General features: G+C 33.9%; 1 protein-coding gene across 1 annotated transcript; it reads right to left on the bottom strand.

Moving 5' to 3' along the window:
• Positions 1–2,932: 2,932 nt before the first annotated feature.
• LOC127712963 (uncharacterized) lies at positions 2,933–11,104 on the bottom strand. Its single transcript, XM_052219547.1, has 5 exons — positions 10,838–11,104; positions 8,348–8,466; positions 7,941–8,056; positions 6,680–6,798; positions 2,933–4,025 (listed from the first exon to the last, which is right to left on the bottom strand). Exons 1-5 carry the CDS (start codon positions 11,102–11,104, stop codon positions 3,912–3,914), a joined length of 735 nt encoding a protein of 244 aa, XP_052075507.1. The 3' UTR covers positions 2,933–3,911.
• Positions 11,105–11,535: the final 431 nt, after the last annotated feature.

Below are 11,535 nucleotides of genomic sequence, written 5' to 3'. Positions count from 1 at the left end.
ACAAATGGGCTGCTGATACTCTCGGTGAGGAAATTTACAGCAGCAGTGACTTCAGACCAGTGGTTCAAAAACCCATCATAGTTACCAGTATTAAAATTTTGTACGCCAGTTTATTTATAAAAGACTCATTAGTGACGCTCGAATAAAAAAGTCAATAAGGCAAAATAATTTATACATTGTCTAACCAAGGTAACAATCAATTTTGCTATTTCCATATTGGAAATGGTGTCTCTTGAGTTTTTTGTATATTTATATATTAAATTAACCGAAATAAGAAACAAAATCAATGTAGATTGTTTTCCTATGGTAATTTGTTTTGGCTTATTAATAACAACCCTTTTTCAAACATTAAGAAAGGTTTACCTGAAAATAGTTTAATTATTATATAAATAAGTAAACGATGACGGTACAGAGAAGACTGGTAAGTCCAGATTGTGGTCACATCGGACGTTATGAGTATATATAATTCACAGCAAACTAGACGTTTCTAAGCATTAGTAATTTCAAGGACTACTGAGTGTTCAAAAGTAGCATACTCCCACTCATGCATTACATTTGGCATAAAAGCTGCGAGTCAAACATATTCAAAATGACAATGAGTAATTGTAAAAGAACACCATACCTTACTAGTAATTGACATTCCCTAACCATAACAGCTTACTTGTAATTGACATTCCCTAACCATAACAGCTTACTTGTAATTGACATTCTCTAACCATAACAGCTTACTAGTAATTGACATTCCCTAACCATAACAGCTTACTTGTAATTGACATTCCCTAACCATAACAGCTGACTTGTAATTGACATTCCCTAACCATAACAGCTGACTTGTAATTGACATTCCCTAACCATAACAGCTGACTTGTAATTGACATTCCCTAACCATAACAGCTGACTTGTAATTGACATTCCCTAACCATAACAGCTGACTTGTAATTGACATTCCCTAACCATAACAGCTGACTTGTAATTGACATTCCCTAACCATAACAGCTGACTTGTAATTGACATTCCCTAACCATAACAGCTTACTTGTAATTGACATTCCCTAACCATAACAGCTGACTTGTAATTGACATTCCCTAACCATAACAGCTGACTTGTAATTGACATTCCCTAACCATAACAGCTGACTTGTAATTGACATTCCCTAACCATAACAGCTTACTTGTAATTGACATTCCCTAACCATAACAGCTTACTTGTAATTGACATTCCCTAACCATAACAGCTGACTTGTAATTGACATTCCCTAACCATAACAGCTTACTTGTAATTGACATTCCCTAACCATAACAGCTGACTTGTAATTGACATTCCCTAACCATAACAGCTGACTTGTAATTGACATTCCCTAACCATAACAGCTGACTTGTAATTGACATTCCCTAACCATAACAGCTGACTTGTAATTGACATTCCCTAACCATAACAGCTGACTTGTAATTGACATTCCCTAACCATAACAGCTTACTTGTAATTGACATTCCCTAACCATAACAGCTGACTTGTAATTGACATTCCCTAACCATAACAGCTGACTTGTAATTGACATTCCCTAACCATAACAGCTGACTTGTAATTGACATTCCCTAACCATAACAGCTGACTTGTAATTGACATTCCCTAACCATAACAGCTGACTTGTAATTGACATTCCCTAACCATAACAGCTGACTTGTAATTGACATTCCCTAACCATAACAGCTTACTTGTAATTGACATTCCCTAACCATAACAGCTGACTTGTAATTGACATTCCCTAACCATAACAGCTGACTTGTAATTGACATTCCCTAACCATAACAGCTTACTTGTAATTGACATTCCCTAACCATAACAGCTTACTTGTAGGATTTATTAAGTTTACAAACAGATACAAACCATTACATTACACTAAAGTTGATAATGCAATATTGTAAACAAACTATCCTAAAAAATTGAACTTATTCCTTGTCTCGGTTCACATTTGGTCCTTTAGTTGGTTTTATCAGGTTTTCAACGTTTTATTAAGTGTTGAATTTTCACAAATTTCGACCGTGATCATTACTGACGATCTGGCACCATAAGATTTTAAACTTAATTGTTATTATTTTGGTTACCACTAGGTCAATATATCTGCTGATGAAATTTTTTACCATTGATGTTATTACTACCACTAGGTAGATACCTCTGCTGATTAGTCAGCTCTTTTTATTATTTTGTTTTCGCGAATTTCTCTGTGAAAAAAAATGAAATCGGTACTTTGTGTCGTTTGTTTCGTTTTCTTTGTACCAATCTGTTGAATTAAGCCATTTCCTACTGATTTTTACATTACGCACAGTAAAACTCAGTTTAAAGGAAGTCCGAGTCGGTGTCAAAATAGATCTGTAACAAAAGAAACTAAGCAAAATGACAATGATACATAAATTAACAAAGGACTACTAGCAGTTACTGACATGCCAGCTCCAGACCTCAATTAAAATGATTGAAAGATTATGTCTTCATCATATGAAAATCAAATACAATCCCTCCCGTTAGGGGTTTAGTATCATACCATCATAAACTATATGAGAACAATATAACCCGTATCATGCCAACAACTGGTTTTAGAATAAATGTGTTTATTTCCGATGCAAAGAAGCGACATCCAAGTCTATAAAACACTGCATAGAAAACCAAAGACCGAAATCCGCGGGTTATCTCAGGTGCCCTGTAAGGGAGATCATTGTCCATTGTCCGTGGTGTTGCTTGTAAGTCCAACTCTGTTGTTACATTTCATACGGTGGTGTAATAGTCGATGAAAAGGTGCGGACGAATTGCTACGATTATTGGAACGTATCCGTGGTCATCTTTGGAATATCGTATCAATTTGGATATTAAATACGCCATATGAAGGGGCTTTTCTTGTACACATGTATGTTGCTACATAGAAACGTAAATTTGTCGATTTGAAAGCTGAAATCATCTTTATTGTTGTAAAGTTTTGTTTTAAACATACCTTCATTGTCAATTTCTTTTTGTAAGTCAAGACAGGAGGCAGACTTAATCATATTTGTGGTATCCTTTATTTCGAATTCGATAGGCTATATAAGTTCAACGTAGTCACCACAATTTGAATTATTTAACGAGATGTATTAAAGTGGAACATGAAGTTTAAGGATAATGTAAGCTACATGTCATTCTTCCTGTGAAACATTGTAAAAAAATAAACAACAACCAGATGCAACAGGATCACAAGTTGCGACTTTCGTATGTGTATTCATATTTTCAATGAAGCAATAAAAAAGGGGAAAAAATAAAAAATATTTAACTAAAAGTTATTACATGGTCCTGCAGGAGAATAAAATAATTCTAGGTATTGAACTATTGCCTTAAATTTACCATGGAAAAGTCAAATAAAATGGATAAGCATCTTATTTATGATATCGTAAGGTTGTCTACTTTCACTAATCCAATCAACAGTGTAAAGTTTCAGGTATATAAAGCTTAGAATACTCGAGTTAGAGAACGAAATCGAAACTGAGCTTTCTGTCATCAATAAAAATATCTCATCAAAAAGAAATTTGATCAAAGCAATGGCCAGTTCTTGTACAAGGTGTGGACAGACGAACCAACAGACAGTCGCTTACTGACAGACAACAGCAGACCATCATACGACAGAACTACATGTATGACTGGTGTGAAAAAAGAATGTACAAAACGTAAATGAATAAAAAAATGATATTTGAGCGAAATAATACTACAATGGTCATAATTGTTTAAAGTATATAATCTCCAAATGATGAACGGATAAGCGATGCAATAGCTTAAAATCATTTTTATAAAATATGAGACTAAGTTGTCATATTCGGCACACTTCGGCATATTACACAAGTCTATTGTAGGGTACCGAAGTTTGCCGAGTTTTGCCGATTGATAGTTGTCGATCAGCAGCGACATCCAACGTTTGGTATACAAGCTTCTCCCGGTTTACAACACTCTATTTTCCCAGGAAGATATTCACATCTCTTTTTACCGGTACAGTCACTTGTTCGTGATACCTAAACGATAATTACAATAAGTATGATAATCATAATAACAATAATAGAAAAAAAATACCTACTAAGAACATGTAATTCACATTGAGGAAACCGTCATGTATAGACATTTTTTTATGTTTGATTTCTGCGACAACGGACACAAAGTGTTTGCGACACTTTACCTATTATATATTGAAGTAATTCAACAATCGATTTTGCTCCGGCGTCCAACACTTTTTATTGTAAGGAAACAAACTTAAGAAAACGTTTCAAAATGTTCAATGACATCAACGGTAACAATTTTACCTCACCATATACTTTATATGTACGCATTTCGACAATTAATGTCTCTTCAGTAATGCTCCAGGCGAAATATCTTAAAGTCCAAAATCATAATACAATATTTAAGAGCTGATAAAATCAAATAGGACCAATAATTACATTATTACTGAAAACAATCACAACCAACATCAAGAATACATTTTTATCAAGTACTAGCTATCAGAATTTCAAAGGTACAAGTAATATAGGACAGGTGCAAATAATTGCAGCGGGTTTAAACGTTTTAATGGTACCAAACATTCACCCTTATCTGAAACAATAGTGTAACATAACAACATAGAAAGACATACTATAAAATATTAATTGAAATGGCTTAACTCAATCAAAAGACATATTAACACCATTATAATATAATTGTCAGTGTATTGATATTAAACACAACATTTTCATTTGTTTAAAGCCATGTTTAAATCTTCAAATCTCCTTACGCTTGTCGTAACTTCCAAAACCGGCTAAATATCAAAAGGATATACAATTCTGGGGGTTTGCAAATTTTTACATTGACATTTGTATAAATGTCGCTGTATTCAATGTGGTAACACAAAAAAAATGTTCATGAATCTCAATTTACCAGCATTGTAGTCTACACGGGAATAACAACAATTCACGTAGATGAGATGTCAGTCCATACATTCACAGAACAAAATGCATTGAAAAAAGGTATGTTTAAGAAAAGGTTACACTGATTGAAAATGGACACGGGAAACGTGCCAAAGAGACAACGGCCCGATCAAAGAGAAGAAAACAGTCCCGTTGAAGGCCACATTAATTTATTTCGTTTAAATACAACATGACATTTTTTGGCAAAGCAAAGTATATTGTTTATCAATTCTAATCATACCACATGAGATTATTGCAGGTTTAAACATCCTAACTAGTACACATTTTGTTTAGGAGCTAGCTGACGACCGCCTCCATGTGCGAAATTTTATCGCTGTGTTGAAGGCCCATTGGCGGCCGTCGGCTGTTTTCTGTCCTTTGGTCGGGTTATTGTCTCTTTGACACATTCCCCATTTCCATTCTCAACTTTATTATATTCGTTATCCAATTGATCCTATTGTCAATGTTTTTGGACAACAAAACATGTTTAAACTATAAACTATCCAAAAAGTGTCTCTTATCTGTTTTTAAACGGTCGGGAGTAAATCGTCTTCGGTCCGACAGTGTCAAGCATTTATTTGTGTACATATTCGTAGAAAGAATGATTTTTACCAAGGAGATGATATTATGTCATATCATAAAACAAAAAACGTCAATTAATGGGCATTAATAAAAGGTTACGTAGAATACCTCTCAATGAGACAACAACCCAACACAATCGTTCCAAGCCTAGAAAAGTAGTTATTAAAGAGTTTTGGAAGGTTCGAAGACAAAATAACATATTCTATAAACAAAAACCTCGAGAAGTTTTTAATTTCTGTACAGTAAGACATTCTTTATAATTTTGCTTTAGCGTTTTGAAATCTCTTAATTAGTTTGAAATTGTAATGTTTGAAATTTAAACATTAAATTTGTATTAGTTTTTAATTGTCATATAGTTGTATGAATAAAAGAAGATGTTGGACATACGTCAACAAGACAGCAATCGAACGACAGAGATAATCAACAGACATCTAGACGGCAACACACACGGTCTTCAACAATAGGAGAGTGCCAGTATACAATAGAAGAAGAAGAAGAAGATTTTTATTTCCAATTATGGGCCCCAACGTCAATAATTTTCATTATCGCTATTTTACGAAATTTTCCTTTGATCTTGCTGACAAATAATTTCCTTTCTCAGTGGAGTCGAGTGATATGAAAATTATCGCTAGAAACTAAGGGGGCACGTGACGTTGCTAATGAAATTGACATGCATGAAATTGACATGCATGAAATTGACAACGTCGTCATATGTAAAATAGCGATAAACAGATTATCATTGGTCATCTCAACTCGACTGCTTTTCTCACTTTCGCCGTACAGGCTCAAGCGAGAAAATCAATCTCGTTGAGATGATCAACGATAATCTATAATAATACAATACAAACAATATATTAAGTCTTAATTTTCCATAGTAAATTTTACAGAAACTATCAAAGATCTTTCATCAGCACCAAATTCTTTTAGTACTTAACAAAAGACATTATACATCCTCTGGCGAGGTTTAAGACTTTCGACAGACACTAAATCGAATTATACAGTGCCCTCTTACGGTCAGTTTCATCCAATGTAATGATCGTAGAAAGCGGAGTATAATGACTGAATTAATCGAGTTGACAAGCACAAATAGTTTTTAATCATTGGCAATTTTATGCTGGCGATAAATTTTTCATAAATTTATAGATACCTACCCGCAATGATTTTTTTAGTAAAGGATCGACGACTTTGTTCCATTCGGCTACTGTCCAGGCAGGGTCTGCGGCTACAACTACATCGTTAACCATGAACGTAGGTGTTCCAGTTACTCCTCCTACAAAAGAATCAAAAGAAACATAGAAATGAGAAAGAACAACAAATATGAGAAAATCAGAGGCCGGTAATTCAGTCGTAGTAGTTGGTCGCTGATTGTCGCAGTAGTTGGTCGCTGTTTGTCGTAGTAGTTGGTCGCTGTTTGTCGTAGTAGTTGGTTGCTGTTTGTCGTAGTAGTTGGTCGCTGTTTGTCGTAGTAGTTGGTCAGTTGGTCGCTGTTTGTCGTAGTAGTTGGTCAGTTGGTCGCTGTTTGTCGTAGTAGTTGGTCGCTGTTTGTCGTAGTAGTTGGTCGCTGTTTGTCGTAGTAGTTGGTCAGTTGGTCGCTGTTTGTCGTAGTAGTTGGTCGCTGTTTGTCGTAGTAGTTGGTCGCTGTTTGTCGTAGTACTTGGTAGCTGTTTGTTGTTTGTCGTAGTAGTTGGTCGCTGTTTGTCATAATTGATTTTCGTTTTCTTGTTTTTTTTTTTTTAATTATAAAGCAGCCAGTTGGTTTTCTCGGTTGAATTGTTTTACATTTTTGTCATGTCAAGGCCTTTTATAGTTTATTATATGGTGTAGTTTTGCTCATTATTGAAGGCAGTACGGTGACCAGCCATATAATTTGGACGGATAGTTGTCTCATTTGTAATCAAACCACATCTGCTGTTTACGTACAATGTTCTGATTACTATCTCTTTCAGTAGTTTTTCTATCTTGACAGCAGTATAGTATATTATCAATATTTGTGTTTTTAAATGATAAACGAAATTAAAGGAGTAAGGGAATAAAAGTAAGAGACACAGCAATTCAAAAACACAAGGAAAAAAATACCCATTGGAATACTAATAACATGCAACCAGAATGAATCCAATGATAATGATACAAATACTAACGGATTTGCACATCAAAGATAGTGTATATAAGCTACACAATATTTCATGGCTAACTTAAATAAAATCCGATTCCAATGGTTTAAATATTCCTTAACACAAAATTACAACTTGTAAAGTTTTTAGCATTATCTGACATCTGTATAACAATTTTCTCTTTGTGTAAATGGTATCAGTACTCATATTTAACCAGTTAAAAGAATGTCTAAGCGATTTTTGTTTTTCCCCGGAAAGAACTATATGATTCGTGACGATTCTGTTATAATATAGGACTTACTTGAGCATGCGTACTTCCATGCAATTCTGCAATCTTCATTTACCATTTCATCAGTTGCCAATTTCAAGAATTCTGTTTCTAACATGCCCATGCTTTTTGCAAGTTCAGTCATTTTCCTGAGCGAAAAATAAAAATTCTGATAAAAAACATGGTTAGCTAAGTTTTTTTTAGTGAACTGAAATGGCAATGTGTGTACTTTGAAATGACAATGCCTCGGTTTTCGCATTTTTTTATTCACCTCGAAAATTTGCTATGGATCATAGTATTTGTTGCCAAGCATATTAAAACAACAAATTGAAGGCATGTCCGTGTTTAACATAGCTGTTATGAAATTTCTATGTATCTCACTTGACCCTTTATAAGTTGAAAGTCATAAATACGCTTACGTTGTAAAGAATTTTACTTACGTTACTACTTGTGCCTGTGTTAATGTCACATCTGAGAATTTGACAATATTGTTGTAAATTTGTTGTATCCAGGTATATGTCATATTCGTTTTCGTCAGCTTGTCAACAGCATGTGTTCCCTTAAAAACATAAATAAGACTATAGGTGGATATACAGTGATTAAGCTACTTACAATGTATTCATGTAAAACATAAATACGACTATAGGTGGGTATACAGTGATTAAGCTACTTACAATGTATTCATGTAAAACATAAGAAACACAAACAATATTATTAATTATACCTAAAAGTGCTTAAGTTCAGTTCAGTGGTTGTCGTTTGTTGGTGTGGTTCATAAGTGTTTCTCGTTTCTCGTTTTTTATATAGATTAGACCGTTGGTTTTCCAGTTTGAATGGTTTCACACTAGTAATTTTTGGGGCCCTTTATAGCTTGCTGTTCGGTGTGAGCCAAGGCTCCGTGTTGAAGACCGTACTTTGACCTATAATGGTTTACTTTTATAAATTTTGACTTGGATGGAGAGTTGTCTCATTGGCACTCATACCACATCTTCTTATTTCTATTAAATATATTCAACAAGTTACTATATATGAATACCAAAGTTACAAGATACCGAAATTGATTTATTAGGCATTTAAAGTTTTTCTCACCATTAGTATTTAAAGGGGAACTAGCTACGAGATATAGAAAAAAATAAAATATGATTTTTTTTTGTTCAATCATTAATGAAAGTGAAATAGTAAAATAAAAATTCTCTTTTAGCAGCCAGTTTGGTTCAGTTTTGTTAAAATAAGCAAAAGAAACATCGCTACTAAATTATTCACTTGCAAGTGAATAGTCCGACCTTATTAAATCCGTATTCATGTGAACTTCAATTGAACCTCTTAGCTAGAGATTGGTTACGCATGAACAAGGCGTGTTCAGCTAGTAAAAGGAAAAGAATGTCAACATTGAAAGTAAAACAAGGGTAAACCATTTGATTGACTGATTCGATCTACAAAAACTCATTCTTATACAGGTAAAAACGATGATTAACATATTGTTTTAACCTATAATATGAAATCAAACAGACCTAGAAAAATCCAATTGCACGAGTTTGCTATCTATTTATATCTTTGTTTATGTTTATATTTGGTTATATAACCGTCGGCCGTATTCGGAAGGTCACCTCGATGGTTAATTAGATGGCGTCTAGACTAAAATACACACGAAATGCTGATACAAAATATCGAGTTTATGCATCGTAAACTGTTATTTTAGACCTTTTTTATTTGGATATACGTTTTAGTATGTTATAAGTCGAATATGAGAATTTGAGTCAAATCGATGAACATGAATTTGACAGCTAGTGCCCCTTTAAAACAAATGGTGGAATCCAAAATAATCTGATTTGGAGAGCAATAAAGCCAAAGAATTATACCGAAGGGGATCCTAAAACCAAATAAGGACCGTCTAACTATGTATCTGGAGGATATTATAACATAAGATTGTTAAATTCAAAAAGATTTAGTCGGGGACGCACTGTCCACCAGCAGTGGCATCGACTTAGTATTAGATATACTAAAACACTTTAGGAGTAACACGGCGGGTGTCATATGTGGAGCAGGATCTGCTGATCCTCCCGGAGTACATGAGATTGTTCCCGGTTTTTGGTGGTGTTTATGTTGCTTATAAATATAAAAAGATGTGGTATGGTTGCCAATGAGACAACTCTCCACAAGAGACCAAATGACACAGACATTAGCAACTATAGGTCACCGTACGGCCTTCAACAATGAGTAAAACTTATACCGCACAATCAGCTATAAAAGGCTAAATGAAACACAATTAAACGAGAAAACTAACGGCCTGATTTATAAACAAAATAATGAACGAAGAACAAATATGATATACAGCAACAAACGACAACCACTTAATTACAGGCTTCTGACTTGGGACCGGCACATAATTTCTGTTTGTTTGTCTTTTCTTCCCTGTGGTATAATCCGTCTCTTCCTTCTTTTAACCGAAATTAATTTGACATACTTAAGCCAATAATGTACAATTTGGAGAAAAAAAATGTATAGAGAATTGCAGATTACTGAACATTGTGCTGAATAAATATATGAGGGTCTGGATGGGGTTACCAGAATAGAGACTATTAGGCAAATCATAGATAATGAAGGGTCCAAAAAATAACAATAGAGAAAACTAGGCCAAAAAATAAAGAATAGAGTGTAATGGGGCGCTAAAAATATAGATTGGAGAATAACGATCAAAAACAATGAATAATACGGAAATGAATGCTCCCCATCCAGACCCTATGAGAAATGAAATAAAAATATAACATAGAACAAAATGTCAAAACTTGGCAATATTACTCTAAAACGCAGATGGTAAGTATTTTAATTATAACTCAAACATTGTGTTAAAGCAGGGAATTAAATCATTATCTCTCAAGAATGAAGATCTTTGGTTTATGTACTTGAAATAGAAAATATATTGTACTTACCATTGCAATTAAGAATGAATTATGATGATATGGTAACGGAAAGAGATGGATCTGAAGTCTGAGTTGTTTTGGGCCATAGTAATCCGCTACTTTCTGTATTGTTGGGAATGTTTCCGCACTGTCTGGACACAGATTGTCAATGTATACATCTAGATCTACCGGAGCGCTGGCGTTTCCCCATCCGTACACAAACCCTAAAGGTCTGTGAGGTATAGGAACTTGCGCAAATGCAACAGGCAGTAAACACAAAATAATTTTACACAGCATTTTCAGGGTGATGATTTACAACGAAATGACAGAAGCTCAATTGTGTATCTTTTATTTAAACAGAATAATCACATGAATTAGCCACGATATCAGCTGACAACAGATAAATTAAATATAATCTGTGTAAATATGATATTAAATTCAATGTGTAATCATGATTGTACAAAATTTTAAATCTACCATATTATTATTGTAAATATTATACACAGCAATTATAACTAAGTTAATATGTTGTTTGTTGGTGTTTAACCACAACTCAGATTTCACTTCATCAATACTTGGACGAATTAACTGACCCTTCCAGACAACTTAAATTATGTTAATTATTATATAAAGAATTGATAAGTTTTCTGTGTACTGTATACATGTTTTTTTTTTGGTGGTTAAATTAAACAAATATTTGTTTTGTAGTTTATGCTAATGTTGTAGTT

This window comes from Mytilus californianus, unplaced genomic scaffold (assembly GCF_021869535.1).
Source record: "Mytilus californianus isolate M0D057914Y unplaced genomic scaffold, xbMytCali1.0.p SCAF_8, whole genome shotgun sequence".
Taxonomy (NCBI): domain Eukaryota; kingdom Metazoa; phylum Mollusca; class Bivalvia; order Mytilida; family Mytilidae; genus Mytilus; species Mytilus californianus.
This window is presented reverse-complemented; position numbering and strand designations above follow the sequence as displayed.

Excerpts from the sequence above, each read along its gene's own strand:
- LOC127712963 (XM_052219547.1), bottom strand. The coding sequence starts at position 11,104 with ATGCTGTGTAAAATTATTTTGTGTTTACTGCCTGTTGCATTTGCGCAA. Across the intron at positions 6,799-7,940 it reads ATGGAAGTACGCATGCTCAA|GAGGAGTAACTGGAACACCT; the intron begins GTAAGTCCTATA and ends ATTCTTTTGTAG. Across the intron at positions 4,026-6,679 it reads TACTAAAAAAATCATTGCGG|GTATCACGAACAAGTGACTG; the intron begins GTAGGTATCTAT and ends ATTATCGTTTAG.